General features: G+C 43.2%; 1 protein-coding gene across 4 annotated transcripts in view; it reads right to left on the bottom strand.

The window, feature by feature from the left end:
* Window positions 1-20,176, bottom strand: part of recql5 (RecQ helicase-like 5) — a 113,485-nt gene that overhangs the window by 81,678 nt on the left and 11,631 nt on the right. For 3 of the 4 annotated variants that reach the window (XM_080209149.1, XM_080209152.1, XM_080209151.1), the window contains 4 exons: window positions 13,601-13,722; window positions 10,022-10,540; window positions 5,538-5,643; window positions 1,188-1,299 (listed from right to left, as the gene is read on the bottom strand). In XM_080209149.1, the coding sequence (XP_080065275.1) occupies window positions 1,188-1,299; window positions 5,538-5,643; window positions 10,022-10,540; window positions 13,601-13,722 (859 nt within the window). The remainder of the gene's footprint in view (window positions 1-1,187; window positions 1,300-5,537; window positions 5,644-10,021; window positions 10,541-13,600; window positions 13,723-20,176) is intronic. The other variant, XM_080209153.1, reaches the window with a different exon arrangement.

Below are 20,176 nucleotides of genomic sequence, written 5' to 3'. Positions count from 1 at the left end.
CAGACCTTGACCACTTACTGAGTATTCACCTGATACTGACCAACAGCTCACCTCCTCGCCCTTAGGATAGCAGATAACTTTTTCACCCTGTAGGAATTGGTAAGAAAAGCAAAGGGTGCCCTCCTCACCAAACTTGCATACTCTGTCCAAAGTAGCACCCCCCCCCCCCCCTCACACATACTCGCCCTTCTCTCAGGTTCCAAGGACCCCATCCCCAATGCCCACTGACTCTGCCCCCACCATGAGGCCCTTTGGTTCCTCAGACCCGAGATTTGGAAGCCCTGACCAATAAGTACTAAAGCAGATGAAAGTAAACATTAGAAGCTGAAAGTAGATTACAGCAGTGATGACACCTCAAAATACTTCATTGGTAAAGCTCTTTGGGATGACTGAAGACAGTGTGCATGAAGGCAACTTTTTTTGATGGTGGTTCAATAACGAGGACACTGATTTAAGATTCAGACAGCATGAGGACATGTTATTTTGTGCAGCAAGCTGTAATAATCTGGAATCTATCACTTGAAAGAATGTTGGAAGCAGATTCAATAACACCTTTCAAATAGGTGTGGATATAAACTTGAAAAGGAAAAGCTTGAGGATAAACTGTGCAGTGGATTAACTAGATACTACCTGTAAAAGGCTGGTACAATCATAATGGGCCAAATATTTGCTTTCTGTGCTATATGATTCTATAACCAGCCGACAGAAATCAACAGTCTGTAATCAGCACAACACGGCGCTCGCAACTGGCAACCAGCATTTTAACTCTGAGGGAGCTTAGATTTGCATTTAGATAGGCTGCTGAGAATCAGTTAACAACACCAGCTGCCAAAGGGTCAGCAATACCAGCAGTCAGGAAACTGCTGCTGCTGTTCTTGGGTTGTGCAATTCTGGCACTCATTCCTCAGGGACTACACTATGTAAGTCATATTTCACAACATGCAAAACAAAATCTGACCTCACAAACTGAATCTATCATACGACACACACACAATCCAATAATCTTTTGCAAACAACTAATCATTCCGCATGGAGAGCTGTTAACTGGTAATCTCAAATATTCCTCACCCCACCCAAGCATTCAGGATATAGCACGTTTACAATCCCAATACAGGAACATGCCCTCCCCTCCAGGAATGTCTCTGACAGACAAATTACCTTCCCCATCCCATACTATTGGCACTCACCTGACATTAGCCTTGTCCACACCCATCCCAAAGCTGATGGTTGCCACGATCACAGGCACCTTGCCCTCCATCCACTCCTCCTGCACCACAGTGCGTTCTGAATTCTTTAACCCTGTAGATATACACAAGCTTCAGCTTCCAGGACATTAATGTCATCTCCATAGATTGGAAGATCAACTTTCTATGCTGGAATGCACACCATATAGGTTTCACTGTATGTAACCAGAATCATACAATACAAAAGAAGGACATTCTGTCCACCTTGCCTGGTCAGTTCTTTCACAGAGATATTTAATGAGTCCCATCCTCCCCTGCTTTTTCCCCTTTGTCCTGCAATTTTTTTAATCCAATTCCATTTTGAACATTAGGCTTGAATCTATTTCTATCACCCTTTCCGGCATCTCATTCCAAATCATGATTTTTCAAGAACCACGATCCATGGCTAACTTAAGAGTTAAGGATCGTCTTAAGTTCAAAGAGAAAACTCAATGCTGCGAGGATTAGGAGTTGGCCAAAGGATTGGGAGAATTTTAGAAACCAGCAAGGGACAACTAAAAATAGTAAAGAGGAACAAAATAGATCTGAGAGAAAACTAACAAGTAGCAGCAAAGTAGCCAGGAAAAACAAGTATATAAAAAAGGAAGAGAGTAGCTAAAGTAAATGTTGTCGTTGTTGATGGCAAGTTTGGGAAATTAATAATGGAAGATATAGAAATGGCAAAAACTTTGGACACATACTTCGTGTTTGCCTTCAAGACCAGACATTAAAAACATCCCAATAATGGAAAATCAAGGAGGGTGAATTTAAACAATAATTATCACCACAGAAAAAACACTAAACAAATTTGTGTGACTAAAGGTTAACGAGTCCTATATATTTGATGATCTGCATCTGGGAGTCTTAAAAAGTAGCTAGGATAACAGATGCATTGGTTATAATAAAAATTCTCTAATTATGAAAAAAGTGGATTAGAAAACTGCAAATGAATCACTTAACATTTACTAATGATAAAAGACAAGTAAGAAAGCAAGTTATGTGGAGGACACAATCTACATAAGTTGAGTGAGTGGGAAAAATATTGAAGTTTGACTACAATGTGAGAAAATGTAAGCTAACCCACTTTGATAGCAAGAATAGAGAAGCCAAATGCTGTTTAAATGGAGAGAGATTAGAGGGATCAGGGTGTCCTCAGACATGAAATATAAAACATTAGCAGGCAGGTTAGCAGGTAATTAGGAAGACAAGCGGATTGTTGGCCTTTAATGAAAGGGGGATGGAGTATGATGATAGGAAGTCTTGCTTACTTTAATTGCAATGATACATACCCTTGTGAATTACAGATAAGGACAGGGCTCTAATGCAATTTTGTCTTGTAGATTTTCAGTCACAACATTTAGACTCCAACCTCCATGTTGGGGACGTCTATAATTAGGGGACCCCAAACTGAGGCCTCCAAGGTTCCATGGAAGCTCCAAACAGATAGCACACCAACTAAAACGCCATATAATATCAGTTGAAGATGTAAAGATTTGAGAAAAAGCAGCGGCCTCAAAGAAAACAAACATCAAATTGACCAATCAGAACCTACCCCATCTTAGCATTAGTTTTGATAGGCTGACTAGTTATCTTACCAGCAGTCATTGCTCAGAGATGCTGGGCTCTGATAGGCCAATCTGATTTTTTTTTCCCTGTTGCTGAGCATTAAAGGCATTGAGTGAGTGGTGGAGATGCCTATATGGCAAAGAGACAATGGATGGCAAGCGGCATTCGAGAAGAATAGCAGTGGTGACACAGGAGACAAGTATTCTTACTCAGCAAGAGGAACTGTTACACTTTGATAGTGTCAACCACATTCTGAGAATGTAAAAAGAATAAATTCTGGCAAAAGCTAAATGCTATGGAGGTGGGCCTTGGGAAGGGATTCAGGAAGGGAGGGGATTCAGTTAACGGGGGCTTTGGAGAGGAGCATGCACATGCCAAACCTAGTTTTATACGTTTGGGGTTCCCCGATGTTCTTGGGAGGTCAAGAGGGGTCCATGGCTGGAAAACGTTGGTGAATTCTGCTCCAGGTGAATCAGGATATTGTCAGACGATTAGGAATAGAAGCATAGTGATGATATCACTGGACTAGTAACAGAGAAAGCTGAACTAACAACCTGGAGACAGGAGTTCAAATCCCACAGCCGCGGCAGGGAAATTTAAATCCAATTAACTAAATAAATCTAGAATTAAAAACTGGTGATCATAAATTGAAAGCCCAAATGGTTAACCAATGTCCTTCATGAAAAGAAATCTGCTGTCCTAGCTGGTCTTGCCTGTATGTACCTCCAGACTAGTTGATAGATTGACAGCTGCTCTCTCACCACTTCCCGAAGAACAAGTAGGGATGGACAACTAATTCCGGCCATACCATCAACACCCAGTGAATAAAAGGAAAAATGAAAGCAACTCCCACTTCATTGCCAAATGGTCAATTAAAGCACTGCAGCGTGAATGGGGCACATATGAATCCAATAAAGGAGCATGGGCAGGGTGTGGGGCCACCATAACTACAACATATAATGCAAACCTTTTTTTTACATGAAATAAGGACTAGTTACAGAGAAACCACAAACTGAGTGCGAGGGAGACAAAAATGTTGCCATAAGGGCACTCTAAGCTGAGGGCTGGTGTATGCTGCTGAACTGTGTCAAGACAGCTTTGCCCTGCATTAACCCATGCTATACCAGAGTGTTTGCTGTGACAGAATGGAACAATTCTACTCTGTACCGAACAACCTGTATTTATATAGCACCTTTAAACTTGTCATTTGGTCACATTACCGAGTTACCGAGTGATGGAGGCAGATACAATCGGGGTGTTTAAGGGGCTTTTAGAGATGCACATCAATATGCAAAAAAGAGAGAGATACGGACCAAGAGTAGGCAGAAGGGATTAGTTTAATTTGACATCATATTTGGCACATCATGGGCTGAAGGGCCTGTTGCTGTGCCGAACATTTGCTATTTAAGGAGATATTAATGCAAATGACCAAATGCTCAAAGGGTTTGTTTTGGTTTTGTGTGGAGATGTTGAAAGATTTGGGGAGGGAAGTCCAGAACTCAAAGCTTTGGCAGTTGACAGAATGGTTACCAATGACTAAAATCAGGGATGTTCAAGAGTTGGATGAACGCAGAGATCCTGGAGCACTGTAGAGCCATGGGAGATTACAGGGAGAGGATCTGCAAAGGGGTTTTGAAACAAAATAACATTTTAAAAATTAAGCCACTGCCTAACCAGGAGCTAATGCAGGTCAGCAAGTGCAGGCATGATGGGTGATTGGGACTTGGTGTGAGTTAGGACATGGGCAGCAGAACTCCAGGTAACTTCAAGTTTACCAAGAGTAGAATGAGGAATGTGTTGGAATAGTTGTGTCTCAAGATAAAGGATTTCAGTAGCAGATGAACTGAGACAGGGGATGGGTCAGATGACATTAGAGGAAACAGGAGGTCTTAGTGATGACAGGATAAGCAATTGGAAGCTCATCTGGCAATCACACCAAGTTTGCAAACAGTCTGGTTCAGCCTCAGGGAGGATCAAGTTGGTGCCAAGGAAGAGAATTTGTGGTGGCAATCAAAATCAATGGCTTTGGGTCATTCCAGTATTTAGTCAGAGAACATCTATTCATCCAATACTGATTATCAGGCAAGCAGTTTGACAACTCAAGAGTGCAGAGGGAAACTGAGGTGGTAGTGAAGTAGAGCTTAGTGTTGTCAGCATTGCTGGAGAAATGACATTTGCAGATGTTACCAAGGTGCTGCATGCAGATAAGAAATGGGACAGGGCCGAGGATAGATCCTTGAAGGACACCAGAGGTAACAATTCCGGAGCAGGAAGAGAAGCCATTGCAGGTTAGCTGCACAGCCACTGGGGGGAAAAGGTGTCGTCAACCAATCATGTGACATACTGCAGGCAGGTCAAGCAGCATAAAGTGTGACAGCTGTGCCCTGAAGTGTTGGATGGGATTCTTATATTAACCTAGACAGAAATCTTCTGAGAGTTGTAAAATTCAATAACTTCTGACCATCAGAATTTTGTGCATCAAAATTGTTCACTGAGCTTCCAATCAAAATGATTTTAAATAGAACACCACACATCAATAATATCATCTACTGTTCAGTGTCGACATGTTATTAAAATGTCAAGTTAATTAATACGCTGCAACTCTGGGAATGAATCCTTCATTTGACCAGTAACCAGTTAGTAACATAGATAAATTAATCCTACAATCACAACAGGTAGAAATATGATCATCAATTTTCAAGATGACTCCTGGCACTAAATCCTACTGCTTTCAGCTGTGCTCCTTACCTGCATGATAAGCCTTGGCTTCCACTCCTCTGTGTGTCAGTTCCTCTGCCACCGCTTGACACGAGTCCCTAGTCCGACAGTAAACTATGCCACAGCCATCAAATCGCTGCATGAACAGAACAATTTACTGTCAGTCAACTGCTCTATTAAGACTTACTTCGGAACACAGTAACATAGAAACATTGGAACAGAAACAGACCATTCAGCCCTTATCTCTTGCTGTGTTTTCACAATTCCCTCTGACCTTCCCCTCTCAGATTTGGACTAACCTGTCCTTTGCAAAAGACTCGGCTTCAGCTCCTTATGTTTCCACCTTAAGGAATTTTGTTTCAACTTCATTTGCCAAAAGCCTTCTCCCTATCTCCAATATTGTCCCTGCAACCCCTCCCTCGATCTTTTTATTTCTCTGTTCCCCTCACTCCAATCTGCCACCTTCTGAACTTTTTGAAGTCTATTCTCTCAGATCCAACCGCGACACTGTCATCAAACTTACTAGCAAGGGTAGCACTGCTGCTGTTTGGAATACCAACCTCTCCTTGCAAAGGCTGAATGCCACACTTCCTCCTGTCTCCATGGACCAGAGCCACACCATTGAACATCAAGACATTGTATCCAGGACTGTCACTATCTCACTTCCTCTAGAGATCTATGCTCCACAGCCTCCAAACCTGAACTCTACCCTTTTCCCAAGATCCACAAACAGGTCTGCCCTGGTGGACCTATTGTTTCACCTGCTCCTGTCTCACTGAACAGATCTCTTCCTATCTCAACTCTATTTTTACTTTCTACTTCAATTATGTAGGAAGATTGGAGAAGTTGGGACTGTTTTCCTTAGAGAAGGCTAAAAGGAGATTTGATAGAGGTATTCAAGATCATGAGGGGTCGGGACAGAATAGATTGGAGAAACTGCCATTGATAGAAAGATTGACAGCGAGTAGGCATGGATTTAAGATAATTGGCAAAAGGAGGAGTAAACACATGAGCATTTTTTCATGCAAGTGGTTCTGATCTGAAAGTTTTCAAAAGAGAATTGGATTATTGTTTGAAAAAGAAAAAAACCACAAAGTTACAGGGAAATTTTAATGCTGCAGCTGTATAAGACCCCGGTCACACCCCACTTAGAGGACTATGCTCAGTTCTGGTCGCCTCATTACAGGAAGGATGTGGAAGCCATCGAAAGGTGCAGAGGAGATTTACATGGATGTTGCCTGGATTAGGTGGCATGCCTTATGAGGCTACGTTGAGAGCTTAGAAAGATGAAGGATAAGAGGCAACCTGATAGAGGTGTATAAGATGTTGAGAGGTATAGATCGGGTGGATTCTCGGAGGCTTTTTCCCAGGACTGAAATGGTTGCCACAAGAGGACACAGATTTAAGATGCTGGGAAGTAGGTACAGAGGAGATGTCAAGGGTAAGTTTTTCACTCAGAGGGTGCTGGGTGCATGGAATCGGCTGCCGGCGGTGGTGATGGAGGCGGATTCGATAGGGTCTTTTAAGAGACTTTTGGATAAGTACATGGAACTTAGTAAGGGTTATAGATAAGCCCAGTAGGTAGGGATATGTTCAGCGCAACTTGTGAGCTGAAGGGCCTGTTTGTGCTGTAGTTTTTCTATGTTCTAAACGGAAAGGAGTGGCACTGGATGAATTGCTCCTTCAAAGGACCATTACATGGCAGGCCAATGGCTTCCTTCTGAGCTATAACCATTCTACAATTTGTCCTGTCTCTTCCTAACTATATTAGTAATTTTTTTGATGCCCTCCATCATCTTAACAGTTTCCAATTTCCTGACCATGGATGTTCAATTTCTCCATACCTACATCCTCACCAGGACTGTCCCAGGGCTCTCTGCTTCTACCTCAAATGGAGACCACCAAACTAAGTTTCATCCACCACCATCCTCTTCTGCATGGATGAACATGTTCTCCACAGAATAGCTTCTCCTTCAACTCCATTCACATCCTCCAAACAAAAGGTACTGCTCTGGCTACCTTTATGGACTCTTGCAATGCTTGTCATTTAGGGGGAAAAATGAGGAATATTCCTTAGAACATAGGACATTACAGCGCAGTACAGGCCATTTGGCCCTCGATGTTGCACCGACCAGTGGAACCAATCTAATGACCCTCTAACCTAAACTATTCCAATGTTATCCATATGCCTATCTACTGACCATTTGAACGTCCTTAAAGTTGGCGAGTCCACAACTGCTGCAGGCAGGGCATTCCACACCCTTACTACCCTCTGAGTAAAGAATCTACCTCTGACATCCGTCCTATAACTACCACCCCTTAATTTAAAGCTATGTCCCCTCGTGTTAGCCATCACCATCCGAGGAAAAAGGCTCTCACTGTCCACCCTATCCAATCCTCTGATCACCTTGTATGCCTCAATCAGGTCACCTTGTAATCTTCTTCTCTCCAATGAAAATAACCTCAAGTCCCTCAGCCTTTCCTCATAAGACCTTCCCACCATATTAGGCAACATCCTGGTAAACCTCCTCTGCACCCTTTCCAATGCCTCCACATCTTTCTTATAATGCCGTAACCAGAACTGTACACAATACTCCAAGTGCGGCCGCACCAGTTTTGTACAGTTGTAACATGACCTCACAGCTCCGAAATTCAATCCCTCTACCGATAAAAGCTAACACACCGTACGCCTTCTTAACAACCTTATCAACCTGGGTGCCAATTTTCAGGGAGCTACGCACATGTACACCAAGATCTCTCTGCTTGTAACCACTACTAAGAGTCCTTCCATTAGCCCTCGCCTTGTTCCAGTCTTGGACCATCTCCCTCACCTCGTTATCTGATAAACTAGAATGATAGCATCCTTACATGCAGGAACAGGCCATTCGGCCCATCAAGTCTGCAGTCACTCCCCGAAAGAGTATCTCACATTAATTTGGCTACATTTCTTCACACTATTTCCTATAAGGATTTCACTCCCATCTGCCATTTTCTCCACATCTGTTGCTGTTTAAATTATGCAGCCTCCAATAATAGAGCTTCAGTTATGTGTTTTCCTACCAATTACACACAGACACAGCAGCCCCCTTCCCAACTTCTCTCCCTTCTCAAAACCAATGTGGTTCTCCTTGTCCTCACCTTCCACCCCATATTCAACAAATCATCCTCTGTCATTTGTCAGTACCAACGTGAAGCTTCCAAACACATCTTCCCCTCCTCTTTCAGAATTCTAAGGAAATCTTCATAATATCCTGGCCCACTCCTCCACATTTCTTTCCTTCCCACTGCACCTATCCATGCAAGCAAAGGAAATGCATGCAACACCTGACCTTTTACATTTTCCCCTTTTCACCACTACCTAAATATTCCTTCTATATAAAATCACAATTTGTGTATTCCTTTCAATTTATGAGACTGTATTTTCTGCTCACCAAATGGTCTTCTCCACCATGGAAAGACACTTAGGGAACATTCCCATTCAGTTCACAAACATGACCTGGGCCATCACCTATCATTCTCCAACTTGTTTTTTTTTTATTCATTCCTGGGACATATCGCTGGCTGGCCAGCATTTATTGCCCATCCCTAGTTGCCTCCTTGGAGGGCAGTTGAGAGTCAACCACACTGCTGTGGCTCTGGAGTCAAATGTAGGCCAGACCAGATAAGGATGGCAGATTTCCTTCCCTGAAGGGACATTAGTGGCTGAGTGGTATTATGGGTTTTTCTGACAATTGACAATGATTTCATGGTAATAAAGTAGATTCTTAATTCTAGATATTCTGTATCGAATTCAAATTCCACCATCTGCCATGGCATGATTCGATCCCTGGTCCCTAGAATATCAGCTTGAGTTTTTTGGATTAACAGTCTAACGATAATAGCACTCAGCCATTGCCTCCTCTTGTTGATCTTTCTGGGATCATCACTACTCTCCTTGGTCCTGCATAACCAACTCTTTAGTCTTTTAATCTCTTCTTCCCACCCTTCTCATTTAAAACCTATTATACTTCTAACTTTTCCCAAATCTGATGAATCGTCACAGACCTGAAACATTAACTCAATTTCTCTCTCCAAAGATGCTGCCAGACCTGCTCAGTATTTCCAACATTTCTGTCTTTTCTTCAGAAGTTTTGGGGGCCAGAACAAAAAAGTCAATGATAAGTTAGAAGATAGAAGGGATTAAACGACAAAAGGGATAATGGTTCAAGGTAAAAGGAAATGGTATCAGGACGAATGAAGAAGTCATCTACAACCTTCTGGATTCAACAATTTTGGATAACCACTGCTCTTATCTTTTTTGGACAGCAGTTGCTCAGGACAATTTTGTTTTTCTCATTCACAACTCCGAGACATCTTGAGTTTCTTTACTTGTAATTGCGATTGTAACTTCAACATCTGCTGCTTAATCTCAGATGTGAAGGACAGTTGTTTGGCTGGGAAAAAGAGGAAAGGTGCCTGTGGAACTACACACTAAGAATCAGCACATTAATGAAAAAATGAGGGCTCCTACAAACCCCTGCTGAGTCCTTCTGTCCCAAAGCCTTTTCACAGAATGCCTTCAGATTGGTGTAAGGTTGATTCAGGATCTCTTTGAAAAGAATATCATAGAACAGATTAGCTCTGAAGCAAGGGCTCTTGAAGACTGAGATAGGCTCCTTCAGCTGAAGAACAGTCACAATGTCATCCTGTACTTGCTTAGGGGCTGTAGCAGTTAGAGCCACACAGGGGATACTGGAAGCCTTGGCGCGTAACGATCCCAGTTTGAGGTAATCGGGTCGAAAGTCATGTCCCCACTGTGACACACAATGTGCCTCATCGATGACCAGGTATGACAGCAGATGTCGGGCCAGGAGGGAGTCGATGATAGGGTGCATGGTGTTGGAAGCTGCCATCTCAGGAGTGATGTAGAGCAGTTTGATGCTGGGCTTTTTACAGTTCAAGTCAGATAAGACAGCTTTCCGTTCCTGGAGCGTTAGCTTGGAATTAAGGGAACATGCTCGGATCTTCAGTAAACGCATATGCTCAATCTGGTCCTAAGGAAGGAAGAGATATTAAAACCACATCATTGACACATTAAACAGAATAGAGCCAGCAGGGTGCTCCCAGACATTAAACACTACGCCCTGTAGGATAATCCACTATCTAGATACTGTGCTATTGATATATTTTACGTTTCTGTAGAATGTTAAACATTCAGCTTTTTTCTACAGGTAGCCAGTATGCCTGGAGAGAATACAGCCAGAATTGGAAAAGCAAGATAATTACTCACATTAGCCATGTAATGTTTACTTGAGAGAGCTAATGGGGAGAGGGCGGGAATGTGGAACTGAGCCACGACAGATCAGCCATGATCTTATTGAATGGCGGGGCAGGCTCGAAGGGCTAGATGGCCTACTCCTGCTCCTATTTCTTATGTTCTTATGTTCTTATGTAATGGACTCTTGCTTACAAATGCAGATTTCCCCTGGGGATTTTAATTTAAAAGAACAGAAGGTGGATTTAAGTGTATGGTGTTATGTAATAATACGGTTAATGGGAGGAGCTAAGTATGTAGCAAAGAGAGAAATAGCTTTCTGTTCAGTTTCAGGCATGGTACATTGGCGAGACCATGCAGACACTACGACAATGGATGAATGGATACTGCTCAAAAATCACCAGGCAAGCATGAGTTCCCTTCCTTTCGGGGATCACTTCAGCAGTTGAAAGTATTCAGCCTCTGATTTTCCGGTAAGCATTCTCCAAGGCGGCCTTCACGACACATGACAATGGAGAATCACTGAGCAGAGACTGATAGCCAAGTTCTGCACACAACAGCAACCTCAACCGGGATCTTGAGTTCATGTCACACTATCTGTAACCCCCATGACTTGCCTGGGCTTGCAAAATCTCACTAACTGTCCTGGCTGGAGACAATACACATCTCTTTAACCTGTGCTTAACCCTCTCTCCACTCGCATTGTCTGCGCCTGTAAAGACTTGATTGTAAAGACTTGCATTCCAATCATTACCTTGTAATTGAGTTTGTGTCTATATATGCCCTGTTTGTGAACACAACTCACTCACCCAGTGAAGGGACAGTGCTCTGAAAGCTCGTGCTACCAAATAAACCTGTTGGATTTTAATCTGGTGTTGAGACTTCTTACTGTTCAGTTTCTGACTCAGGCTGTTTAAAGTTAGAAGTCTGCAAGCTGCTCTGAAAATCAAAACCTCTCTGAAAGCTTCAAGGCTCTTAACCCAAGTCTAAGAGGCTATTTGCTTATTTGGAACAGAAACTTAGAAATTAGTGATTTCCTTTCATTCTTAACTATTGGCAATTGTTAAAATTAAACTGCTTTGAGTTATATTTAAAGTGTGTGATGAGTAGAGATGATTTTGATAAAAGAGTTCCTGGAGCAAAGCATCCTGTACTCACATTAATGTCAAAAATAGAAAACTTGTTGAGATCTAGTCTGACTTGGGGTTGTGATCTGGGATCCTGGCAATACATTAAACATGTTATACCCTGCAGGCTAATTCTCTCTCTGGGTACATTAAACACTGTGCACCCTGCAGGATCATTCTCCACACCCCCCACAACCAAACCACAGACATTGAACATATCCTTGCAGGGTAATCCTGTGGACAATAAATGCTGTACACACTTGAAGACCTTTGACCCAGAAGAATGCACTAGGGAAAATTTGTAATTTCTTTAAAATGTCTGTGAAGCTGTAACTGTTTTAAAGACATTCTGACAAGGACTCTTCAAGAGTTTGTATCAATTATAATTTCCTTGCATTGCAAGTACTAGTCCATCTGATCTGGTGACCCTTGACCTGGAAACAATAGCAACACAAAGGACATCAGGTATGAAAGCCTTGTGTTCAGTTAACAAAGCAGAGCTGCAGACACAAAGAAGAGCTATCAGCAGAGGAGGTGGAGGGTGAAGACAGGTGCAGACACAAAGACAAAGCAGATAAAGATAGAGGCACAGAGAACTTTTGAGAAGAAATGAATCACTCTCAGGAAGAGGACAATTTCTGTTTGTCAGAAAGAGAGACAGGAACTCTATGATATACTCAGCAAACTGGTGTGGAAAGTTGTGTGAATAGCTTGGACATGTTAAACAGGTGGACGTTTACCAGAAGTGGCCAAACTGCAAAGTAGGCTGTTGTTAGCTGGTCTGTTGAAAAGGAACTCTGAAAAATTGCATTGTCAAGACTGCCTCAGGCACAGCACAGTGGTATCACTGCTATCTTGCAGCACCAGGGACTGGATTCACTTCCAGCCTCAGGTCACTGTGTGGAGTTTGCACATTCTTCGTGTCTGCACAGGTCTCCTCTGGGTGCTTCACCTTAGGGGGAATTAGCCATGGAAAATACACAAGGTTACAGGGATAGGGAGGGAGAGTGGCAATCCAGCCCGAATCTCAGGAAAGGCCAAGTCTGACCAAGAAGAGCTGCCAAGCTTTTACATTAACACAAATCAAAACTAATGCAGATTAAACACGAATTTACAGTCAAATAAGAAAGGTAAATTTCACTTTCAGTAGTTGATACCCAAAAATTGTCTTATCACAAGCACCTGCATCCTTCCCTGCTGATGCAGTTCCACAATATTCTGCTTTTTATTCACACAGGGATGAGTAGGAATCCTGTCTGAAAACAAGTTTCACCTTCAAATTTCCCAGCAAGACTCACTTCTACCAGCCCCACTCCCCAGGGTGATTAACCTGGGCAAAATAAAATCAGGTACACTTTGTCAGTGGATAGTGGTGCTGAAGTAGGTGGGGAGTAATGGCTGAAACCTGGCAGGTGGGATTTACTCAGAAACCCAGCGGTATAGATATTGTGGGTGCTTGATAATCATCCAGACTCTCTGACCTTCCCCCAATCATGGGCAGGCATCAAACACTGTGTAGCCTGCAGGGTACCATTCTCAGACATCAAACAGTACATTTTTAAATCTACAGTGGGTCTACAATAATGCAATGTCTGGGATTTCTGGGAAGGGGAGGACATATCAGGCTTGTGTGTCAGATTAATATGGTTCACACTGAACAGGACCTCATCCCGTAGTGGAACAAGGTGGAAAACATCGAGTCCTAAACTCACCTGAATAAGAGCAATCAATGGAGAGATCACGATGGTGACACCCTCAGCAAGTACAGCTGGTAACTGGTAACACAGAGATTTCCCTGCTCCTGTTGGCATGCAGATAAAGACATCCTTGTCGCCTGCAAAGAGAACAGAAGCAAGTTCATCCTCAGCCCAGCTATGGGCCTGGGTAGCTGAAAACAGAGTCAACGATGAGGAAAGAAAATCAGGGAAGACCAGGACTCTGGAATAGGAGAAATGTATACTAAAATTAATTGAAATTACAGACGACTAAAGGGCTGAGCTCGTGGAGAAAACTGAAGATTAGGATGAGAAAATTAAAATCAAGGTGTTGTCTGATAGGCCCGTGCCCACTGGGGTAATGAGCACACAGGAGTTGGTACAAGTTAAACTACGGGAAGCAGAATTTTGGAATGAACTCAAAAGTTTAGGGAGGATCCAAGATTGTCAGCCACAAGACCACTTAATTAGGCAAGTCTGAAGGTAGAAAAAGCATATCCCAATTTTAACTGTGGAAGTGAGTGGGTTTGGACGAGTTAAAATTTTGCTCCATGTTCTACCAACCCCTGCCATGTTCCATCACTCCTGTACCTACAGCACAAGGCATCAAATCTCCCCTATACCCCAGTTCCTGAAGCAGGAACATAGGAATAGGCCACTCAGGCCATCAAGCCTGTTCCACGATTTAATTAGACCCTGGCTGATCATCTGTCCCAATGGCACTTTTCTGACTATCTCCATATCCTATGATATCACCAGTATCCAGAAATCTATCTCTGTTTTGAACATGCCCAATGATTGAGCCTCCACAGCCCCGTGATGGAAAAGGATTCCAAAGATTCACCACCCTCGGAGTGAACAAATTCCTCCTCACCTCAGGTCCTACTGTGAGACTGTGCCCTCTGGTTCTAGACTCATTGGTACATTGGAAAGACCACGGAGATGCTACCACAACGGATGAATGAACACCACTCAACAATCACCAGGCAGGAGTGTCAAGTTGGGGAACACTTCAGCAGTCACGGGCTTCCAGCCTCTGATCTTTGGGTAAGCGTTCTCCAACTTGGCCTTCATGACACATGACAACACAGCGGAAACTGATAGCCAAGTTCCGTACACGTGAAAACAGCCTCAACCGAGATTTTGAGTTCATGTCACACTATCTGTAACCCCATGACTTGCCTGGGCTTACAAAATCTCACTAACTCTTCTGGCCGGAGACAACACACATCTCTTTAACCTGTGCTTAATCCTCTCTCCACTCATGTTAGAGCACAGAACTGTTGCGCCGACCAGTGGAACCAATCTAATGACCCTCTAACCTAAACTATTCCAATGCTATCCATATGCCTATCCACTGACCATTTAAACACCCTTAAAGTTGGCAAGTTCACAACTGCTGCAGGCAGGGGATTCCACGACCTTACTATCCTCTGAGTAAAGAACCTACCTCTGACATCCGTCCTATAAGAGGCTAAGAGGGGATCTTATTGAAACATATAAGACGATTAAAGGTTTAGATAAGGTGGACAGTGATAGCCTTTTTCCTCGGGTGGAGAAAGCTAGCACGAGGGGGCATGGCTTTAAATTAAGGGGGGGTAGTTATAGGACGGATGTCAGGGGTAGGTTCTTTACCCAGAGGGTGGTGAGGGATTGGAATGCCCTGCCTGCTGCGGTTGTAAATGCGCCTAGTTTGGGGGCGTTTAAGAGATCCGTGGATAGGTTTATGGACGAAAAGGGATTGGTTTAGGTTAGTGGGTCATTGTTTTTTTAACTGGTCGGCGCAACATCGTGGGCCGAAGGGCCTGTTCTGCGCTGTAATGTTCTATGTTCTATAATTACCACCCCTTAATTTAAAGCTATGTCCCCTTGTGTTAGCCATCACCATCCGAGGTAAAAGGCTCTCACTGTCCACCCTATCCAATCCATTGATCATCTTGTATGCCTCAAATCAGGTCACCTCGTAACCTTCTTCTCTCCGATGAAAATAACCTCAAGTCCCTCAGCCTTTCCTCATAAGACCTCCCCACCATACCAGGCAACATCCTGGTAAACCTCCTCTGCACCCTTTCCAATGCCTCCACATCTTTCCTATAATGCGGCGACCAGAACTGTACACAATACTCCAAGTGCGGCCGCACCAGAGTTTTGTACAGTTGTAACATAACCTCACGGTTCCGAAATTCAATCCCTCTACCAATAAAAACCAACACACCATACACCTTCTTAACAACCTTATCAATCAACCTGGGTACCAACTTTCAGGGAGCTATGCACATGTACCACGAGGTCCCTCTGCTCGTCCACACTACTAAGAGTCCTTCCATTAGCCCTATATTCTGTACTCCTGTTATTCTTACCAAAGTGAATCACCTCACACTTTTCCGTATTAAACTCCATCTGCCGTATGTTGTCTATACCTTTAAGACTTGATTACCTGTAAAGACTCGCATTCCAACATTATCTTGTAAATTGAGTTTGTGTCTGTATATGCCGTTTGTGAATACAACTCTTCACTTACCTGAAACTCCAAAAGCTTGTGCTCCAAATAAACCTGTTGGACTTTAACATGGTGTGAGAGTTCTTGCTGCTCTCGACTCGTTAGCCAGAGGGAACATTCTATCCACACCTCTACAGCGCTAGAAAATACCAGCCCAGTTTCCTCAATTTCTCCTCAAGACAATCCTGCCATCCTAGAGATTAGTCTAGTGAACCTCTTGCACTCTGTCCATGGCAAGTGTATCCTTCTTTTGAATGAGGAAACCAAAACTATACAAAATACTTCAGGTGGAGTCTCACTAAAGGTGCTATACAATTGCAGTACACCTGCACTCAAATCCTCTTGCAATAAAAGCCAGCATACCATTTGCCTTCTGAATTGCTTACTGCACATGCATACTAGCTTTTAATGATTCAAAACAAGAACACCAGGTCCTTTGGACATCAACAATTCCCAACGTGTCACCATTTAAGAAATAACCCGACTTTATTTTTTCCCTCTATCAAAGTGGATAATTTCACAGATTACATTCCATCTACCATGTTCTTGCCCATTCACTTAGCCTGTTCAAACTGCCTTGATGCTTCTTTGTATCCTCCTTAAAACTAGGTAGAAATGTGGTTGTATTAGCAAATTTGGAAATATTACACTTGATCTCCACACCCAAATCATTTCTATAAATTGTGAACAGCTGTGGCCGCAGAACTAACCTGTATTGTAGCCTGTGAGTAACAGCCTGCCATCCCAAGAATGACCCATTTATTCCTACTGTTTTTGATTTGATTTATTGTCACATGTATTAACATAGTGAAAAGTATTGTTTCTTGCACCCTGTACAGACAAAACATACCATTCATTGGAGAAGGAAACGAGAGAATGCAAAACGTAGTGTTACTCTAGCTGTGTGTGTGTGTATCAACTTAATGCAACGTAAGTCCATTCAAAAGTCTGACAGCAGCAGGGAAGAAGCCATCCTTGAGTCGGTTAGTACGTGACCTCAGACTTTTGTATCTTCTTCCCCAAAGGAAGGTGAGAGAAAGAATATCCTGGGTGCATGGGATCCTTAATTATGCTGGCTACTTTGCCAAGGCAGTAGGGCGTGTAAACAGAGTCAGAGTCAATGGATGGGAGGCTGGTTCGCGTGATGGATTGGGCTACATTCATGCAATTCCTTGTGGTCTTGGGCAGAGCAGGAGCCATACCAAGCTGTGATACAAGCAGAAAGAATGCTTTCTATAGTGCATCTGTAAATGTTGGTGAGTCGGAGCTGACATGCCAAACTTCCTTAATCTTCTGAGAAGGTAGATGTGTAGGTGGGCTTTCTTATCTATAGTGTCAGCATGGGGGAAGACCAGGACAGGTTGTAGATGAAAAAACTTGAAGCTCTTGACCCTTTCTATTCCGTCCCCATGATTATAGACAGGGGCATGTTCTCCTTTATGCTTCCTGAAGTCAATGACAATCTCCTTCATTTTGCTGATATTGAGGAGGAGATTATTGTTGCTGCACTAGTTCACCAGATTCTCTCTCATTCCTGTACTCTGGTCATTGTTTGAGATCCAACACACTACAGTGGTGTCATCAGCAAACGTGAAAATTGGAAGGGAATTTGGCCACACAGTCATAGGTATAAGAAGCATAGTAGGAGGCGGAGAACACAGGCTTGTGGGGCACCAGTGTTGAGGATGATTGTGAAGGAGGCGCTGCCTATCCTTACTGATTGTGGTCTGTGAGTTAGGAAGTTCCCAATCCCATGTACTCCAATTTTGTTTAATGTCCCCTATTGAGCTTTACCAAAAGCCTACTGAAAATCCAAATACAACACACCCACTCCTAGCTATGCCTAACGCTACATTCTGCATTCTCTTCTTTCCTTCTCTATGAACAGTATGCTGTGTAGTGTGCAATAAACAGTACGTGACAATAATGAATCAAATCAAATCCATTGGTTCTCCTTTATTTATGCTACAGGTAACATCCTTTCATAAATCCCCACTGACTCTGCACAATCGTTATTTTCCAAGTTTTTAATTATCTTTGCGTTCTGTGCAAGTCTAGGCTGATACTCCGATGTAATATTGAGGGAGAATGTTAAGACATTAAACCAAGGCCCCAGCTGCCTACTCAGGTGAATGTAAAAAAACTCCATGGTCCTATTTTGAAGAGGACCAGGCAGTTAACCCCAATGCCTTGGTCAGTATCTCTCAATCATGATTACAGATTGTTTGTTCATATAATATTGTTGTTTGTGGGAACTAGTTATGTGTAAATTAGTTACCATTTTTCTACATTACAAGTAGAATCCCAATAGTGCAGAAAGAGGACATTCGGCCCATCAAGTCTGCATTGACTTGAGCCCTATCCCCATAACCCTACACATTTACCATGGCCAATCCACCTAACATGGACATCTTTGGACTGCGGGAGGAAACTGGAGCACCTAGAGGAACAAAAAAATTACAGCACAGAAACAGGCCCTTCGGCTCTCCAAGCCCGCACTGACCATGCTGCCTGACTGAACTAAAAGCCATAATCTTCCAGGGCCAATATCCCTCCATTTCCATTCTATTCATGTTTTTGTTAGATCAACCCTTAAAAGTCACTACCGTCTCCGCTTCTACTATCTCCCCTGGCGACAAGTTCCAAGCACGCATTACTCTAAAACATTTGGCTTGTACGTCTCCTTTAAGCTTTCCCCCCCCCACCTCGCACCTTAAACCTATGCCCCCTGGAAAATACTCTTCCACCCTGGGAAAAAGCTTCTGGCTATCCATTCTGTCCATGTCCCTCAAATCTTATAGACTTCTATCAGGTCACCCCTCCATTCCATGGAAAACAAACCAACTTTCTCCAACCTCTCATAGCTAATACCCTCCATCCTGGTATATGTTTTCTGTACCCTCTCCAAAGCCGCCACATCTTTCTGGTAGTGTAGTGACCAAAATTGAACGTTATATTCCAATGCAGCACAACTAAGGTTCTATAAAGCTACAACATGACTTGCCAATCTTTAAACTCAACTGGCTGATGAAAGCAAACATGCCGTACGCCTTTGACTACCTTCTCCACCTGCATTGCCACTTTCAGTGACTTGTGTACTTGTACACCTAGATCCCTTTGCCTATCAAAGGAAGTCCACACGGACACAGGGAGAACATAACTCTATACAAGGTCACTCAAGGCTGGAATTGAACCTGGGTCCCTGGCGCTTGAGGCAGCAATGCTAACAACTGTGCCACTATGCCAGCCCTACTGATTAGGTTTCAAAAGCATCTCAGTGGCTGTCAATTGCTTTAAGATATCAAGTGATCATGAGAAACTGTATAAAAGTATTTTCATAGAAATCACAGAAACCCTACAGTGCAGAAAGAAGCCATTTAGCCCATCGAGTCTGCACCAACTACAATCCCACCTAGGCCCTACCCCATATCCCTACATATTTCCCCATTAATCCCTCTAACCTACGCATCTCAGGACACTAAAAGGGGCAATTTTAGCATGGCCAATCAACCTAACCCACACATCTTTAGACTGATGCCTCGACTCAACCTTCCTTCAGGCCTTGGGACTTTATTTACGTGCTCTGCAGAAACACAGATTGCACGACATAGCATTTTTAATGCTCTTCTTTCTGCTTTTCTGTTAGTTTACCTTTTTGCAGCCTTCACCACTGGCTTACACCAATGCAAAATGAACTGAACGTGTTAAATCTCCCCTATGCGAGTCTCCCCTGCATCACTACACAGCCTCTCCAACAGCAGGTCCTCAGATGAGCCTCCTTGTGGTGACACACAAAAGCCTCAGCCCGAGGTTAAAGCATCAGAGGAGGTTTGGCCCCCATGCAGTGCGAGGCCCACCAGCATGTGGAAATGTCCTGACACCCACAAACCAAAGTCCCAGCTATGAGCAGATAGCCGCACTGCCTTGTGGACATTTCAGGAAAGTCGAAAGCGAATGGAATAAAACGGAAAAAAAAATCTCGGGTGGAGGCCAAAGGGAGTCTGATATCTAAATCTGTCATTCTTCCAGCAACTCTGGTAACCAAGCCATTGCTAAATGGGATGCTTCACATT

This window comes from Carcharhinus amblyrhynchos, chromosome 21 (assembly GCF_965287045.1).
Source record: "Carcharhinus amblyrhynchos chromosome 21, sCarAmb.v2.hapA, whole genome shotgun sequence".
In the NCBI taxonomy this organism is placed as follows: Eukaryota; Metazoa; Chordata; class Chondrichthyes; order Carcharhiniformes; family Carcharhinidae; genus Carcharhinus; species Carcharhinus amblyrhynchos.
The sequence above is the reverse complement of the archived record's forward strand: the minus strand, read 5'-3'. Positions and strand labels throughout refer to the sequence as shown.